General features: G+C 47.0%; 1 protein-coding gene across 1 annotated transcript in view; it reads left to right on the top strand.

Moving 5' to 3' along the window:
• taok3a (TAO kinase 3a) overlaps positions 1–20,000 on the top strand; it is a gene marked incomplete at its 5' end in the record, with an annotated part of 44,386 nt that overhangs the window by 12,377 nt on the left and 12,009 nt on the right. Inside the window, one exon of the mRNA XM_079515939.1 lies at positions 15,848–15,929. Within this exon, the coding sequence (XP_079372065.1) occupies positions 15,848–15,929 (82 nt within the window). The remainder of the gene's footprint in view (positions 1–15,847; positions 15,930–20,000) is intronic.

The raw sequence follows: 20,000 nt of genomic DNA, 5'->3' as shown, positions 1-20,000 counted from the left end.
GGCTGGCCTGTGTTTTGCTGCGTGGGGATCGCCATGTGAGGGGGCTAGCCAATAAGGGCCCTGTGTTGCATGTGGAGAATTGTGTAGGTTAGTGTGTGTGGTGTAGCCGAACGGGGTGGTGAGAACATGAGGGGGATGTAGCACAGCAATCGGTGACCCCTACATTAAGCTGTGTTGCTCCCAACATGCAGTGCAAATGCGTGTTGTAGCAACCGTAGCCAATGGGAAAACAGGATGCAGTGTTGCCAGGTCCGCGAATTGTAAGCGAGTTGTAAGTAGCGTGTTGAATGGCATTTTTTCTGGGCTTGTTTTCATAGACCTGGCAACAAATTAGGCGGGGGTGTCGGTGCTTGTGGCGTGTTTGTGTTTGTTATTGATATTGATATTGTTTGTGAGTCTGGACGGGAGGCGGCTTTAGTGGCAGTGCAATGACAATTTTTACGCGGGTGGTGTTGAGTGTGGGCGTGCTGCGCGACATGAGGAGATAGCCGTGGATCGACGCGGAGGGTAAGTCTGTGACGTGTTAGTGTGTTTAGTGGGTTGTTGCAGGTGTGTTGCAGTGTGTCAGTGGCGTAGTAGCTGGTGCCTTTTGTTCCTGGGTTGCGCACAGCTTTTTGGGCACACCTTTTCAATTGTATAATAGATAACTTTGTAATGCTACTGGTGTTTGTGCGCAACACTCTTGAAAGCAAAGTATTGCATTGTGGGTTTGAGCTGACAGGCCCTATTTGATCAATCAATCAATGAAGTCACCTTAATTCAAAATGGTAAATGGTAAATGGTGCATTTATATAGCGCCTTTATCCAAGGCGCTTTACATAGATTGTGCATTACATTCACCCATTCACACACACATTCATACACCGATTGCGGCGGAAGCCATGCAAGGTACCAACCAGCACATCGGGAGCAATTTGGGGTTCAGTGTCTTGCCCAAGGACACTTCGACATGTAGACAGCTAGAGGAGCCGGGATTCGAACCGCCGACCCATGGATCATTGGACGACCTGCTCTACCTCTTGAGCCACAGTCGCCCTTTTTTTCTTTTTTAATTATATATATATATATTTTTAGGGGCATGTCAATGTCATGTGGTCTACCTGCAAAGCCGTTGTGATCTACTGGTAGATCACGATCTTGGGCACCCCTGCTTTAGACATTGTCAATGACTTGCATGAGAGGGGGAGTGGTGGTGGTGGAGACTGTAGGAGTTTTAACCTATTCTGGGCGGGAACCCCTTTTTTTATGCTTTGTTTTACGGACTTTACGCTTTTATCGGCGCTGGACATGTTACATTCATGCTCTGTAGGGCATAGTGTCGACCTACAAGCGATGGTTTCATCTTGTCACAAATCTTAGATCAAAGATTACTCTATTTAGAGCTTACTGTACACCACTATACACTGCCCACTTCTGGTCAAGCTACAAAAAAGCAAGTATTCAGAAACTTCAAGTAGCGTATAATGATGCCATGAGAATTTTACTCAAAAAGCCTAGATGGTGCAGTGCAAGTGAAATGTTTGTGGCTGCAAGAGTCAATACTTTTCAAGCTGTTCTCCGGAACTTAATGCATAGATTCATGTGTCGCTTGGATGAGTCTGTGAATAGCATCATCGTCAGTATAAATAACCCTGTCAAAAGTTGCACTAGATACTCCTCTATAGCCTTAGAAGACATTGGCTTAAAAGCCTTTATTTATAACTGTCACAGATGCCTGTCTAACATGTACATTTGGACTGTTTTTTATTTTAATTTTATTGGATGTATATTGTGTTTTGTATGTTTCTCTATGGACCCTGAGTCTGCAATAAAGGCATTCATTCATTCATTCATTAATTTGGTCTGAGCTAGACTTAATGTGTAAAAATGTCAAAAAAGATAAGGATTTTTCATCATTTCACTAAATGAAAGCGTCTCAGTTCACTACTGTAATATCTCAGTTCACTACTGTGACACCTTGCGGGTCATCTGGGAACACACACCAGATCTAAACCGAGAGCAGAGTTAAGTCACTCCTATAATCTGTGTGACCTTTGATCTCGGGCCTTAGGAGGCCTTCTGTGAAACCATCACTCCCTAAAGTCTCTTACGTAAAAGTAAGTCCCTGCAGTTACGTCTTCAGACCTGCTGCTGCCAGGACTGTTTGATAGCAACTAAACACTCCTACGTCTTCAGACCTGCTGCTGCTGCCAGGGCTGTTTGATAGCAACTAAACACTCCTACGTCTTCAGACCTGCTGCTGCAGGGCTGCTTAATAGCAACTAAACACTCCTACGTCTTCAGACCTGCTGCTGCCAGGGCTGTTTGATAGCAACTAAACACTCCTACGTCTTCAGACCTGCTGCTGCAGGGCTGCTTAATAGCAACTAAACACTCCTACGTCTTCAGACCTGCTGCTGCAGGGCTGCTTAATAGCAACTAAACACTCCTACGTCTTCAGACCCGCTGCTGCCAGGGCTGTTTAACAGCAACTAAACACTCCTACGTCTTCAGACCTGCTGCTGCCAGGGCTGTTTAACAGCAACTAAACACTCCTACGTCTTCAGACCTGCTGCTGCAGGGCTGTTTGATAGCAACTAAACACTCCTACGTCTTCAGACCTGCTGCTGCCAGGCTGTTTAATAGCAACTAAACACTCCTATGTCTTCAGACCGGCTGCTGCCAGGGCTGTTTAATAGCAACTAAACACTCCTATGTCTTCAGACCGGCTGCTGCCAGGGCTGTTTGATAGCAACTAAACACTCCTACGTCTTCAGACCTGCTGCTGCCAGGGCTGTTTAATAGCAACTAAACACTCCTACGTCTTCAGACCTGCTGCTGCTGCAGGGCTGTTTGATAGCAACTAAACACTCCTACGTCTTCAGACCTGCTGCTGCTGCAGGGCTGTTTAATAGCAACTAAACACTCCTACGTCTTCAGACCTGCTGCTGCAGGTCTGTTTAATAGCAACTAAACACTCCTACGTCTTCAGACCTGCTGCTGCCAGGGCTGTTTAACAGCAACTAAACACTCCTACGTCTTCAGACCTGCTGCTGCTGCCAGGCTGTTTAATAGCAACTAAACACTCCTACGTCTCCAGACCTGCTGCTGCCAGGGCTGTTTAATAGCAACTAAACACTCCTACGTCTCCAGACCTGCTGCTGCCAGGGCTGTTTAATAGCAACTAAACACTCCTACGTCTTCAGACCTGCTGCTGCCAGGGCTGTTTAATAGCAACTAAACACTCCTACGTCTTCAGACCTGCTGCTGCCAGGGCTGTTTAATAGCAACTAAACACTCCTACGTCTCCAGACCTGCTGCTGCCAGGCTGTTTAATAGCAACTAAACACTCCTACGTCTTCAGACCTGCTGCTGCCAGGGCTGTTTAATAGCAACTAAACACTCCTACGTCTTCAGACCTGCTGCTGCCAGGGCTGTTTAATAGCAACTAAACACTCCTACGTCTTCAGACCTGCTGCTGCCAGGGCTGTTTAATAGCAACTAAACACTCCTACGTCTTCAGACCTGCTGCTGCCAGGGCTGTTTGATAGCAACTAAACACTCCTACGTCTTCAGACCTGCTGCTGCCAGGGCTGTTTGATAGCAACTAAACACTCCTACGTCTTCAGACCTGCTGCTGCCAGGGCTGTTTAATAGCAACTAAACACTCCTACGTCTTCAGACCTGCTGCTGCCAGGGCTGTTTAATAGCAACTAAACACTCCTACGTCTTCAGACCTGCTGCTGCCAGGGCTGTTTGATAGCAACTAAACACTCCTACGTCTTCAGACCTGCTGCTGCCAGGGCTGTTTAATAGCAACTAAACACTCCGCGCCTATTCTTTGTTAGCTCGCACAGGACTATAGAGCGTCGCAGTCCCGCCCCCTCGAGAGACCCGGAAAAGAATCCCCCGTTCATTTTACCTCAGACTTTTCAAAAAGTGACAAATCATGACAATAAACACAATGTTTTGGGCCGAACAGATAATTAGAAAGAAGAAAAATATTGTGTTTGTTGTCATGATCTGTCACAACTCGAGTTGGCTTATTTGTACGACGCTTAAAAGGTCTTTAAATAAATACTTTTTTAAATATCTTTGGGGAAAATGTAGCCCAACATTTAGACTCTCGTAGAGTTTTTTTTCGATGTCTCTGAATCTGGCATCCATCTTGGATTTCTCTCCATTGTAAATGCGCAACAGCGCCCCTAGCGGCCAGGGTTCTGTTGCGCATTTACAATGGAGAGAAATTGTTCGCCCCATTGTTCGTCGTCATATATACATACTGTAAATAAATGTAAATAAAAATAAATAAATAAATAGTCATCATGAATCATACATAAGAACCATACAGTGGAATATGTTACGTCAGGAGAGAGAACTCATAGAGGATAGAGAACCCAGTGGAATATGTTAGGTCAGGAGAGAGAACTCATAGAGGATAGAACCCTACAGTGGAATATGTTATGTCAGGAGAGTGAACTCATAGAGGATAGAACCATACAGTGGAATATGTTAGGTCAGGAGAGAGAACTCATAGAGGATAGAACCATACAGTGGAATATGTTAGGTCAGGAGAGAGAACTCATAGAGGATAGAACCATACAGTGGAATATGTTAGGTCAGGAGAGAGAACTCATAGAGGATAGAGAACCCAGTGGAATATGTTAGGTCAGGAGAGAGAACTCATAGAGGATACAGAACCCTACAGTGGAATATGTTAGGTCAGGAGAGAGAACTCATACAGGATAGAGAACCCTATGGAATATGTTAGGTCAGGAGAGAGAACTCATAGAGGATAGAGAACCCAGTGGAATATGTTAGGTCAGGAGAGAGAACTCATAGAGGATAGAGAACCCAGTGGAATATGTTAGGTCAGGAGAGAGAACTCATAGAGGATAGAGAACCCAGTGGAATATGTTAGGTCAGGAGAGAGAACTCATAGAGGATAGAGGACCCTACAGTGGAGTATGTTAGGTCAGGAGAGAGAACTCATAGAGGATAGAGAACCCTATGGAATATGTTAGGTCAGGAGAGAGAACTCATAGAGGATAGAGAACCCTATGGAATATGTTAGGTCAGGAGAGAGAACTCATAGAGGATAGAGAACCCAGTGGAATATGTTAGGTCAGGAGAGAGAACTCATAGAGGATAGAGAACCCTACAGTGGAATATGTTAGGTCAGGAGAGAGAACTCATAGAGGATAGAGAACCCAGTGGAATATGTTAGGTCAGGAGAGAGAACTCATACAGGATAGAGAACCATACAGTGGAGTATGTTAGGTCAGGAGAGAGAACTCATAGAGGATAGATAACCATACAGTGGAGTATGTTAGGTCAGGAGAGAGAACTCATAGAGGATAGAGAACCCAGTGGAGTATGTTAGGTCAGGAGAGAGAACTCATAGAGGATAGAGAACCATACAGTGGAGTATGTTAGGTCAGGAGAGAGAACTCATAGAGGATAGAGAACCATACAGTGGAGTATGTTAGGTCAGGAGAGAGAACTCATAGAGGATAGATAACCATACAGTGGAGTATGTTAGGTCAGGAGAGAGAACTCATAGAGGATAGAGAACCCAGTGGAGTATGTTAGGTCAGGAGAGAGAACTCATAGAGGATAGAGAACCATACAGTGGAGTATGTTAGGTCAGGAGAGAGAACTCATAGAGGATAGAGAACCCTATGGAATATGTTAGGTCAGGAGAGAGAACTCATAGAGGATAGAGAACCCTATGGAATATGTTAGGTCAGGAGAGAGAACTCATAGAGGATAGAGAACCCTATGGAATATGTTAGGTCAGGAGAGAGAACTCATAGAGGATAGAGAACCCAGTGGAATATGTTAGGTCAGGAGAGAGAACTCATAGAGGATAGAGAACCCTACAGTGGAATATGTTAGGTCAGGAGAGAGAACTCATAGAGGATAGAGAACCCAGTGGAATATGTTAGGTCAGGAGAGAGAACTCATAGAGGATAGAGAACCCAGTGGAATATGTTAGGTCAGGAGAGAGAACTCATAGAGGATAGAGAACCCTATGGAATATGTTAGGTCAGGAGAGAGAACTCATAGAGGATAGAGAACCCAGTGGAATATGTTAGGTCAGGAGAGAGAACTCATAGAGGATAGAGAACCCAGTGGAATATGTTAGGTCAGGAGAGAGAACTCATAGAGGATAGAGAACCCAGTGGAATATGTTAGGTCAGGAGAGAGAACTCATAGAGGATAGAGAACCCAGTGGAATATGTTAGGTCAGGAGAGAGAACTCATAGAGGATAGATAACCCTATGGAATATGTTAGGTCAGGAGAGAGAACTCATAGAGGATAGAGAACCCAGTGGAATATGTTAGGTCAGGAGAGAGAACTCATAGAGGATAGAGAACCCTATGGAATATGTTAGGTCAGGAGAGAGAACTCATAGAGGATAGAGAACCATACAGTGGAATATGTTAGGTCAGGAGAGAGAACTCATACAGGATAGAGAACCCTATGGAATATGTTAGGTCAGGAGAGAGAACTCATAGAGGATAGAGAACCATACAGTGGAGTATGTTAGGTCAGGAGAGAGAACTCATAGAGGATAGAGAACCCAGTGGAATATGTTAGGTCAGGAGAGAGAACTCATAGAGGATAGAGAACCCTATGGAATATGTTAGGTCAGGAGAGAGAACTCATAGAGGATAGAGAACCCTACAGTGGAATATGTTAGGTCAGGAGAGAGAACTCATAGAGGATAGAGAACCATACAGTGGAATATGTTAGGTCAGGAGAGAGAACTCATAGAGGATAGAGAACCATACAGTGGAATATGTTAGGTCAGGAGAGAGAACTCATAGAGGATAGAGAACCCAGTGGAATATGTTAGGTCAGGAGACAGAACTCATAGAGGATAGAGAACCCTACAGTGGAATATGTTAGGTCAGGAGAGAGAACTCATAGAGGATAGAGGACCCTACAGTGGAATATGTTAGGTCAGGAGAGAGAACTCATAGAGGATAGAGAACCCAGTGGAATATGTTAGGTCAGGAGAGAGAACTCATAGAGGATAGAGAACCCAGTGGAATATGTTAGGTCAGGAGAGAGAACTCATAGAGGATAGAGAACCCAGTGGAATATGTTAGGTCAGGAGACAGAACTCATAGAGGATAGAGAACCCAGTGGAATATGTTAGGTCAGGAGAGAGAACTCATAGAGGATAGAGAACCCTATGGAATATGTTAGGTCAGGAGAGAGAACTCATAGAGGATAGAGAACCCAGTGGAATATGTTAGGTCAGGAGAGAGAACTCATAGAGGATAGAGAACCCTATGGAATATGTTAGGTCAGGAGAGAGAACTCATAGAGGATAGAGAACCCTATGGAATATGTTAGGTCAGGAGAGAGAACTCATAGAGGATAGAGAACCCTATGGAATATGTTAGGTCAGGAGAGAGAACTCATAGAGGATAGAGAACCCAGTGGAATATGTTAGGTCAGGAGAGAGAACTCATAGAGGATAGAGAACCCAGTGGAGTATGTTAGGTCAGGAGAGAGAACTCATAGAGGATAGAGAACCATACAGTGGAATATGTTAGGTCAGGAGAGAGAACTCATAGAGGATAGAGAACCCAGTGGAATATGTTAGGTCAGGAGACAGAACTCATAGAGGATAGAGAACCCTACAGTGGAATATGTTACGTCAGGAGAGAGAACTCATAGAGGATAGAGAACCCAGTGGAATATGTTAGGTCAGGAGAGAGAACTCATAGAGGATAGAGAACCCAGTGGAATATGTTAGGTCAGGAGAGAGAACTCATAGAGGATAGAGAACCATACAGTGGAATATGTTAGGTCAGGAGAGAGAACTCATAGAGGATAGAGAACCCTATGGAATATGTTAGGTCAGGAGAGAGAACTCATAGAGGATAGAGAACCCAGTGGAATATGTTAGGTCAGGAGAGAGAACTCATAGAGGATAGAGAACCCTATGGAATATGTTAGGTCAGGAGAGAGAACTCATAGAGGATAGAGAACCCAGTGGAATATGTTAGGTCAGGAGAGAGAACTCATAGAGGATAGAGAACCCTATGGAATATGTTAGGTCAGGAGAGAGAACTCATAGAGGATAGAGAACCCTATGGAATATGTTAGGTCAGGAGAGAGAACTCATAGAGGATAGAGAACCCAGTGGAATATGTTAGGTCAGGAGACAGAACTCATAGAGGATAGAGAACCCTACAGTGGAATATGTTAGGTCAGGAGAGAGAACTCATAGAGGATAGAGGACCCTACAGTGGAATATGTTAGGTCAGGAGAGAGAACTCATAGAGGATAGAGAACCCAGTGGAATATGTTAGGTCAGGAGAGAGAACTCATAGAGGATAGAGAACCATACAGTGGAATATGTTAGGTCAGGAGAGAGAACTCATAGAGGATAGAGAACCCTATGGAATATGTTAGGTCAGGAGAGAGAACTCATAGAGGATAGAGAACCCTATGGAATATGTTAGGTCAGGAGAGAGAACTCATACAGGATAGAGAACCATACAGTGGAGTATATGTTAGGTCAGGAGAGAGAACTCATAGAGGATAGAGAACCCTATGGAATATGTTAGGTCAGGAGAGAGAACTCATAGAGGATAGAGAACCCTATGGAATATGTTAGGTCAGGAGAGAGAACTCATAGAGGATAGAGGACCCTACAGTGGAGTATGTTAGGTCAGGAGAGAGAACTCATACAGGATAGAGAACCCAGTGGAATATGTTAGGTCAGGAGAGAGAACTCATAGAGGATAGAGAACCCTATGGAATATGTTAGGTCAGGAGAGAGAACTCATAGAGGATAGAGAACCATACAGTGGAATATGTTAGGTCAGGAGAGAGAACTCATACAGGATAGAGAACCCTATGGAATATGTTAGGTCAGGAGAGAGAACTCATACAGGATAGAGAACCCTATGGAATATGTTAGGTCAGGAGAGAGAACTCATAGAGGATAGAGAACCCTATGGAATATGTTAGGTCAGGAGAGAGAACTCATAGAGGATAGAGAACCCTACAGTGGAATATGTTAGGTCAGGAGAGAGAACTCATACAGGATAGAGAACCCTATGGAATATGTTAGGTCAGGAGAGAGAACTCATACAGGATAGAGAACCCTATGGAATATGTTAGGTCAGGAGAGAGAACTCATAGAGGATAGAGAACCCTATGGAATATGTTAGGTCAGGAGAGAGAACTCATAGAGGATAGAGGACCCTACAGTGGAATATGTTAGGTCAGGAGAGAGAACTCATACAGGATAGAGAACCCTATGGAATATGTTAGGTCAGGAGAGAGAACTCATACAGGATAGAGAACCCTATGGAATATGTTAGGTCAGGAGAGAGAACTCATAGAGGATAGAGAACCTTACAGTGGAATATGTTAGGTCAGGAGAGAGAACTCATAGAGGATAGAGAACCTTACAGTGGAATATGTTAGGTCAGGAGAGAGAACTCATACAGGATAGAGAACCCTATGGAATATGTTAGGTCAGGAGAGAGAACTCATAGAGGATAGAGAACCTTACAGTGGAATATGTTAGGTCAGGAGAGAGAACTCATACAGGATAGAAGAGTAAAAATAAAAAAGAGCAAACAGAATTGGAAATCGCAAAATATGACCTCCACTACGCTGCGTTAGACAGCATGATGGCGTTTGTTAAAAGCTCAATAGCGGTGCCTGTTTCACTGCGAGACCCCTTCTGAGGACAATCTCATCTGAGCGTTGAGTGTTAGATTGCACAAGTTTAATCCTAGCCTAGCTGACTACGGCTGTTGTGAAATTGGGTTTGTCAGATTCTTGCCCTGCCCTGATGCTCAAGTGAGCGTGAGCGCGAGCGTGTGTGTGCGTGGGTGTGTGCGCGTGTGTGCGTGCGTGCGGGGGATGGGGGCGGGGGGGTCGTGGTATTTTTGGAGGAACTCCAGAGGCCCGAGGCATAGGCAGACATCCTACCAGATGAGACTAGTAGAGACATTGGCCCCATGGAGCTGCCGTCACACACACACACACACACACACACACACACACACACACACACACACACACACAGACACACACACACACACACACACACACAGAGACACACACACACACAGACACACACAGACACACACACACACACACAGACACACACACACACACACACACACACACACACACACACACACACACACACACACACTCTCACACACACACAGACACACACACATGACACAGTGTAGTCAGGCTTACTATTCTGTGACCTGGCTGGAAGCACACACACACACACACACACACACACACACACACACACACTGCCCTAGCTTGCACAGTCGGCTGCTAGAAGCTTTTTATATATTTTTTAAACGAACCTCCACTGTATATTGTCTTTAGACAGTTAAATACTGTATCATTTCCACTCTCTGTCTATTTCTTTTTGGAGGATCTCGTCTCAGTCTGTTACAGTGGCATGCACAGATAGACACCAGGGGGTGCTAGAGCACCACCTGCCCTTGCCCTCTGGACAGCAATGTGCCCTTTTGAGAAAAAAAAAGAAAAACATTTTTTTTGTACAGTTTGTTGGACCATGGTGACATTGATCAATTCTTGATAAAAAAAAAAGCTTCTAATATATTATATATAAAATCTATAAATCTCACACTATTAAGGCAACCGGCCGGTTCCACGCGCTGCACAAGGTGCCCCTTTTTTCTAATAAATGTCTGTGACCTGACCCCTGCCCCCTAACACCTGCCCCTCTAAATGTCTGTGACCCCTAACCCCTGCCCCCTAACACCTGCCCCTCTAAATGTCTGTGACCCCTAACCCCTGCCCCCTAACACCTGCCCCTCTAAATGTCTGTGACCTGACCCCTGACCCCTAACACCTGCCCCTCTAAATGTCTGTGACCTGACCCCTGACCCCTAACACCTGCCCCTCTAAATGTCTGTGACCTGACCCCTGACCCCTAACACCTGCCCCTCTAAATGTCTGTGACCTGACCCCTAACACCTGCCCCTCTAAATGTCTGTGCACGCCACTGTTCCGTTATCAGCGTATAATACCTCCAGAGCAGAGTCACAGCCCTGCGCTGTGTGTCCCGTATAATACCTCCAGAGCAGAGTCACAGACCTGTGTGTCCCGTATAATACCTCCAGAGCAGAGTCACAGGCCTCTGTGTGTCACGTATAATACCTCCAGAGCAGAGTCACAGGCCTGTGCTGTGTGTCCCGTATAATACCTCCAGAGCAGAGTCACAGGCCTCGCTGTGTGTCCCGTATAATACCTCCAGAGCAGAGTCACAGGCCTCTGTGTGTCCCGTATAATACCTCCAGAGCAGAGTCACAGGCCTCGCTGTGTGTCACGTATAATACCTCCAGAGCAGAGTCACAGTCAGCGCTGTGTGTCCCGTATAATACCTCCAGAGCAGAGTCACAGGCCTCGCTGTGTGTCCCGTATAATACCTCCAGAGCAGAGTCACAGGCCTCTGTGTGTCACGTATATTACCTCCAGAGCAGAGTCACAGTCAGCGCTGTGTGTCCCGTATAATACCTCCAGAGCAGAGTCACTGGCCTCTGTGTGTCACGTATAATACCTCCAGGGCAGAGTCACAGGCCTCTGTGTGTCCCGTATAATACCTCCAGAGCAGAGTCACAGGCCTCGCTGTGTGTCCCGTATAATACCTCCAGAGCAGAGTCACAGGCCTCTGTGTGTCCCGTATAATACCTCCAGGGCAGAGTCACAGGCCTCTGTGTGTCCCGTATAATACCTCCAGAGCAGAGTCACAGGCCTCGCTGTGTGTCCCGTATAATACCTCCAGAGCAGAGTCACAGGCCTCTGTGTGTCCCGTATAATACCTCCAGAGCAGAGTCACAGGCCTCTGTGTGTCCCGTATAATACCTCCAGAGCAGAGTCACTGGCCTCGCTGTGTGTCCCGTATAATACCTCCAGGGCAGAGTCACAGGCCTCTGTGTGTCCCGTATAATACCTCCAGAGCAGAGTCACTGGCCTCGCTGTGTGTCCCGTATAATACCTCCAGGGCAGAGTCACAGGCCTCTGTGTGTCCCGTATAATACCTCCAGAGCAGAGTCACTGGCCTCGCTGTGTGTCCCGTATAATACCTCCAGGGCAGAGTCACAGGCCTGTGTGTCCCGTATAATACCTCCAGAGCAGAGTCACAGGCCTCTGTGTGTCCCGTATAATACCTCCAGAGCAGAGTCACAGGCCTGTGTGTGTCCCGTATAATACCTCCAGAGCAGAGTCACTGGCCTCGCTGTGTGTCCCGTATAATACCTCCAGAGCAGAGTCACAGGCCTGTGCTGTGTGTCACGTATAATACCTCCAGAGCAGAGTCACTGGCCTCTGTGTGTCACGTATAATACCTCCAGAGCAGAGTCACAGGCCTCTGTGTGTCACGTATAATACTTCCATAGCAGAGTCACAGGCCTCTGTGTGTCACGTATAATACCTCCAGAGCAGAGTCACAGGCCTCTGTGTGTCCCGTATAATACCTCCAGAGCAGAGTCACAGGCCTCTGTGTGTCCCGTATAATACCTCCAGAGCAGAGTCACAGGCCTCGCTGTGTGTCCCGTATAATACCTCCAGAGCAGAGTCACAGGCCTCTCTGTGTGTCCCGTATAATACCTCCAGAGCAGAGTCACAGGCCTCTGTGTGTCCCGTATAATACCTCCAGAGCAGAGTCACAGGCCTCTGTGTGTCCCGTATAATACCTCCAGAGCAGAGTCACAGGCCTCGCTGTGTGTCCCGTATAATACCTCCAGAGCAGAGTCACAGGCCTCTGTGTGTCCCGTATAATACCTCCAGAGCAGAGTCACTGGCCTCTCTGTGTCACGTATAATACCTCCAGAGCAGAGTCACAGGCCTCGCTGTGTGTCCCGTATAATACCTCCAGAGCAGAGTCACAGGCCTCGCTGTGTGTCCCGTATAATACCTCCAGAGCAGAGTCACAGGCCTCGCTGTGTGTCCCGTATAATACCTCCAGAGCAGAGTCACAGGCCTCGCTGTGTGTCACGTATAATACCTCCAGAGCAGAGTCACAGGCCTCGCTGTGTGTCCCGTATAATACCTCCAGAGCAGAGTCACTGGCCTCTGTGTGTCCCGTATAATACCTCCAGAGCAGAGTCACTGGCCTCTGTGTGTCACGTATAATACCTCCAGAGCAGAGTCACTGGCCTCTGTGTGTCCCGTATAATACCTCCAGAGCAGAGTCACTGGCCTCTGTGTGTCACGTATAATACCTCCAGAGCAGAGTCACAGCCCTGCGCTGTGTGTCCCGTATAATACCTCCAGAGCAGAGTCACAGGCCTGCTCTGTGTGTCACGTATAATACCTCCAGAGCAGAGTCACAGGCCTGCGCTGTGTGTCACGTATAATACCTCCAGAGCAGAGTCACAGTCAGCGCTGTGTGTCCCGTATAATACCTCCAGAGCAGAGTCACAGGCCTCGCTGTGTGTCCCGTATAATACCTCCAGAGCAGAGTCACAGGCCTCTGTGTGTCACGTATAATACCTCCAGAGCAGAGTCACAGGCCTCGCTGTGTGTCCCGTATAATACCTCCAGAGCAGAGTCACAGGCCTCGCTGTGTGTCACGTATAATACCTCCAGGGCAGAGTCACAGCCCTGCGCTGTGTGTCCTGTATAATACCTCCAGAGCAGAGTCACAGTCAGCACTGTGTGTCCCGTATAATACCTCCAGAGCAGAGTCACAGGCCTCGCTGTGTGTCCCGTATAATACCTCCAGAGCAGAGTCACAGGCCTCGCTGTGTGTCACGTATAATACCTCCAGGGCAGAGTCACAGGCCTGCGCTGTGTGTCCCGTATAATACCTCCAGGGCAGAGTCACAGGCCTGTGCTGTGTGTCACGTATAATACTTCCATAGCAGAGTCACAGGCCTCGCTGTGTGTCACGTATAGCAGGGGTTCTCAACCCGTTTTTTTTTTTTTTTTTGTAACTGAATGGCTGTAAAGTGGAAATGAAGAATTTACATATAGTACACATAGTACATGCATACACCTTCCCTAATGATGATGGTTTCAGTATTTATTTATGGTGTATTGTCTCTATTATTAAGGTTATTGTAGCAGTCAATTTATATTGGGGGTCAGGAGGGGGCGGGGCGGGGGTCCCGAGACGTTGCCAAAGCATTTTCGGGGGTCCCCGGCCAAAAAGGTTGAGAACCCCTGACGTATAGTACCTCCAGAGCAGAGTCACAGGCCTCGCTGTGTGTCACGGCTCCACTGGCCTATATTTACAGTACATTGCTCCACATATTTACATAACCTATATGTGGTTCATATCGTGGTCGAGCGCTCCGTGGACGGAGAGACTACCCAGGTCTGCTCTGGTCTTATTCACTGATTCACTGTGAACGTAGCCCAACAAGCACTCCACTTAATACATAGATTACTCATGGTGTGAAACGGCTGCTTCACCATAAGTGGGGTTGTTTATTGGTGCTGCATAGCTGGACTGTTAGTCTAGTGTCTGATAAACGTATGGCTGCGTTTCAATGAACAGACTTGGCTTGTTGCTCAGCTGTGGTTGAAGCATGTGTCTGCATCTTCTCCCTTCTGGCTCCAAAACTGTGGACTGCACTTCCCGTAGCAGTCAGAACTGCAGCATCACTCCCAATCTTCCGCCGTAGTCTGAAAACCCACCTCTTCAGACTCCATCATGGCCCGTATAGTACTTACCCTACCTCCTTAGATAGCACTTTTGTAGACTTAGATAGCATTTGATGCCGGTTCTAGGAGTAAGGTGGCCCTAAGCAAGTTTATTTTCTGTGCCCCCCCCCCCCATGCACTGCCATGGGGGGGGGGGGGGGGGGGGGGGGGGGGCAGGGCTCCAGAAAAAAAATGTAAATTTGCGATGAAAATCCTTCAATCTGGTGCACTTTGAAATAAAAATTAAGAGGTTAGATCTATAAAGAACTACACACATCATATTAGATTATTATCATGTGTGGGCCACAGGTGTATTGCATAATGCGTTGTGTCTTGTGTGAGATCTTAATTTTAATTTTAATAACTGGTTTTTGGATAGGGCAGTGGTGGGCAACTTTGATGATGGAGAGGGCCACTATATGTCACACTCACTCCAGAGGGCCACAATGCATATAGTCAAAAATAGCTGATCTACAAGCTCAAACTGCGACGTGTTTTGAGCTATCTGCTATTTTTGCTAATTTTTTATTGGAATCCTGAATTATTTTTAGCTACCGGTATTTCTGAATTGGAATCCTGAAAATTAACATTTTTATTTAATTTCAAATACATTTATATGTTCTTATGTTAACTTTATGAACTTAAATGCAAATACATCCTCCTGCCCCTCCAGGTCTGACCCCTTCCGGTCTGACCCTAACCCTTGTCTCCTTCTCTCCATCCTCCTGCCCCTCCAGGTCTGACCCCTTCAGGTCTGACCCTAACCCTTGTCTCCTTGTCTCCATCCTCCTGCCCCTCCAGGTCTGACCCCTTCAGGTCTGACCCTAACCCTTGTCTCCTTCTCTCCATCCTCCTGACCCTCCAGGTCTGACCCCTTCAGGTCTGACCCTAACCCTTGTCTCCTTGTCTCCATCCTCCTGACCCTCCAGGTCTGACCCCTTCAGGTCTGACCCTAACCCTTGTCTCCTTGTCTCCATCCTCCTGCCCCTCCAGGTCTGACCCCTTCAGGTCTGACCCTAACCCTTGTCTCCTTCTCTCCATCCTCCTGACCCTCCAGGTCTGACCCCTTCAGGTCTGACCCTAACCCTTGTCTCCTTGTCTCCATCCTCCTGACCCTCCAGGTCTGACCCCTTCAGGTCTGACCCTAACCCTTGTCTCCTTGTCTCCATCCTCCTGCCCCTCCAGGTCTGACCCCTTCCGGAGCTTCGTGGACTACTGCCTGCTGAAACTTCCTCAGGACAGGCCGTCGTCGGGGGAACTGCTGCGCGTAAGTACACACTTCCTCTTTAAGGCCCCCTCTGTGCTGTGACCTCACTTCCTGTCTCGGTCGATCAGTCCCCGAGCTATGTTGGATGGATGAGTCACTGACTCTCCCACCCCGACCCACGGGCGGCTCGCTGACGTGTGAACGCACGCACGCACGCACGCACGCACGCACGCACGCACGCACGCACGCACGCACGCACGCACGCACGCACGCACGCACGCACGCACGCACGCACGCACGCACAGATCCCTCCACAAACAGGAACCAAACACCCCATGAGGAATAGGTTGTTCTCTCTCTCTCTCTATCTCTTTCTCGCTCTGTTTTTATCTCTGCCAGGAGATTGTTTTTCCCCCCCTGTCTGTCTGTCCGTCTGTCTGTCCGTCTGTCTGTCTGTCTGTCTGTCCGTCTGTCTGTCTGTCTGTCTGTCTGTCTGTCTGTCTGTCTGTCTGTCTGTCCGGAGATTGGCTGCTCACGGGCAGGCAGACAGACAGACAGACGTCTGCCCGGTGAGCAGCCAATCTCCGGCACCGTTGGACATCGGCCCATCGGTCGTTTCTGCGTGAAACGTTTGAGAGAGAGAGAGGATAGTTGTTTAGAGTTTACACTAGATGAAGTAGGAATGCTAAAAGTTTAAACACCAAAGTACCGAAACAATGTCATTCATTAGTAAACAATATCCTGAAATAGCATTGGGTACCATCATTGGTATCACCTTTTTATCATTATCTATAGACCATTTAATTGCACAAAATAAGTGTATCACTTTGGAAATGAACTATAACAACGCATGAATTTGACACATTAGTAATAAATTCCCCTTTAACCCCATGGTAGAGCTACTGTATAACAGGCCGATACACTTTGGCCTAACGTCTGTGAACCGTATAGTAGGCCGTAAGAAAACGTGCTTCTTTCTACTTGCACGGGTAGCAAACCTGGCCTGGCAGAGATCTGCGGCTCCGAGGAGTAGTGTTGATTTCGTTGACTAAAACTAAGACGAAAAATGTTCGTCGACTACCTTTTTTCACGGAGGAAAACTAAATGGAAAACTAATGAAAACTAAGCTATGATGACTAAAACTAAGACTAAATATACTGACAATTTCGTCAACAAATAAAAACTAGACTAAAATGTTAGGAAGGAAGAGATCCAGTATACGTCATTTTACAATGAATTGCATGCTGAAAAGAGCAGATCTACAAGCTCACAACGCGTCGCTGCGACGAAAACTATGACGCAAAATGTTCGTCGACTACCTCTTTTCACTGACGAAAACTAAATTAAAACTAAGCTATTATGACTAAAACTAACACTAAATATATTTTGTCAACAAAAAAAAACTAGACTAAAATACAAGGGAAGGACTATAGTGGAGAAGAGATCCAGCTTATGTTTGGTTGCAGGCCTTTGGTTGCGCTCTGATAATATAGCAGATCTACAAGCTCACAACGTGTTGCTATAGAGCGTCGCAGTCCCGCCTCCTACCATGGACCAGGAAATGAATCCCAATGCATTTTTCCCATAGACATTTCTTAAAGTATTTATTTAAAGACGGGACAAAGCCAACTCGAGTCGTGACAACTCATGACAACACAAACAATATTTTGGACCAAACAAATAATTACAAAGAAGAAAAACAACAAAAAAAGTGTTGTAACCTGCCGTTTTTTTCTTCTTTCTAATTATTTAGTGGAGTTTAGGGGTCATATCGCTGTGTGCGCGTGTGTGTGCGCGCGTGTGTGTGTGTCCGTGTCCGTGTGTGTCCGTGTGCGCGTGCGTGCGTGTGTGCATGCACGCGCGGCCGCTGTAGCGTTTCTGCGTAACTGAGGAGTTGATCTTTTTGTTTTGCGTGACCCTCAGGTAATCCCTTTGGCCTCTTAACAGTTTTATGTTGTGGGGAATCACGTTCCAGCTGTAGTCCACCACCAGGGGTGGGGGGGGGGGGGGGGGCATTCACACTTGCCTGGCAGAGAGAGGGAGAAGGGATCAGACAGAGTTAAGGGGGCCTCGTCAGGGCCACGGGGGCAGCTTGTAGATCTGCTAGGATCCAAAGGCAGGGCATCTGAATTCACTCCCTCGAACATCCGTTCGACCCAAATCCTGACTGTAAAACCCATTAAAGGGAGTTAAATACCAAACAGACTTTGGGATCAGTGTCGAGGGGTCTTCGCTGGGGGCGAGGAGGGGGAGGGGGGGGGGGGGGGGGGGGGGGGGGGGCACTCATTAATACCGTACTTTCACTTGTGTCACACACACACACCACACACGCACGCGCGCGCACGCGCACGCACACACACACACTCCGCTCCAAGCTCTTTAAGGGGAAATCGGGTTACTAATCTGTCCCTGATCTATCAGTGTTCTTGCTTTGGGTTTCAATCACTCTCTCTCTCTCTCTCTCTCTCTCTCTCTCTCTCTCTCTCTCTCTCTCTCTCTCTCTCTCTCTCTCTCTCTCTCTCTACCTTATCCAAAAATAAAACGAATGTATATAGTGCTATACATTACACCTAAAGTCTTAAATCATCATCATAATCTTTCGACCGCCGTTCGAGACCATGGACCTCACAATGAGCCATGCAGACTTCCCAGTCCTTCGTCCCCAGCCAGTCCCTGCTTTACTGATGCCTGTGTCCCTAGCGATGACATCATGTGTCCCTAGCGATGACATCATGTGTCCCTAGCGATGACATCATGTGTCCCTAGCGATGACATCATGTGTCCCTAGCGATGACATCATGTGTCCCTAGCGATGACATCATGTGTCCCTAGCGATGACATCATGTGTCCCTAGCAATGACATCATGTGTCCCTAGCGATGACATCATGTGTCCCTAGCGATGACATCATGTGTCCCTAGCGATGACATCATGTGTCCCTAGCGATGACATCATGTGTCCCTAGCGATGACATCATGTGTCCCTAGCAATGACATCAGGGAACGACAGTTTTCTACCTCTGGTCCGCTAGCTTCGAGGCAAATATTTAGGACGACCGTCGAGCCGATTCTACTCTATATGGCTCTGAGACATGGATGATAACGGCTCGGATGGGACTTACACCGTTAAAAACAGAATGGCAAAGACCCATGCTGAATCACCCCCCCCACCTCCCCCCCCCCAACACACACACCCCCGGCCAGAGCTACTAATGATGTCGTAGACATGAAGTCAGGGTTTAGGATTGCGTGGGAATAGAATAACCCTCCTAGCTTCCTTCCTAGGGTCCTAGTATGGGCGGTTTGATTTCCTCTTCCTTTTTTATCTCTCTCTCTTGGTGGGATTATCCCAGAGATAACTATACTCTCTCTCTCTCGCTCTCTCTCTCTCTCTCTCTCTCTCTCTCTCTCTCTCTCTCTCTCTCTCTCTCTCTCAGCCAGCAGCCCCCCCCCCACTCCCCCCCCGTCAGAAACGAGACTGGCTGGTCTCGTCTCTATTTTCAGACCTGTGATGTCATCCCACACGGGGCATCGGCACCACGGGCCCCCTTCTTCTCTTCTTAACCCATTTAGATCTAAGTTCGGTTCTACAAAATAATGTCTTCTAAATCCTGACAGTTTTCAGAAAAACCCATGTTTCAGTGTCAGTGGTTCTCAACCTTTTTCATGTCAAGGACCCCAAAAATGATCTGTATTTGGTCGCCGACCCCCATCTGAAAATATGTTGTTTCAGGGACCTCCCCAGGAACAAAGATTTTAGTTAAAAAAACGTTTGTTTTGAAAAAATATATATTCCCAATGCGCCACATTTTCACGATTTTTCAAAAATAGCAGACCTACAAGCTCGTAGCGCGCCACTCGGTGGCACGCTATGGACAGAATTAATTTAACCCATTTTGGGCGGGAACCCCTTTTGGTGTTTCAAGCATTATGTTATACTTAAGCTAATGAAAAATAGCAGATCTACAAGCTCGTACCACGGCACGCAGCATTTTTGAAAAATCGTGACGATACGTTTTTAACTCAAATCTTTGCTTGAGGGGTTCCTGGAATAACATATTTTCAGATGGGGGTCGGCGGGCCAATTACATATAATTTTTGGGGTCCTTGACAGGAAATATTGAGCACCACTG

The sequence above is a fragment of the Electrona antarctica genome (genome assembly GCF_951216825.1).
Source record: "Electrona antarctica genome assembly, chromosome: 12".
NCBI classification, from domain to species: Eukaryota; Metazoa; Chordata; class Actinopteri; order Myctophiformes; family Myctophidae; genus Electrona; species Electrona antarctica.
This window is presented reverse-complemented; position numbering and strand designations above follow the sequence as displayed.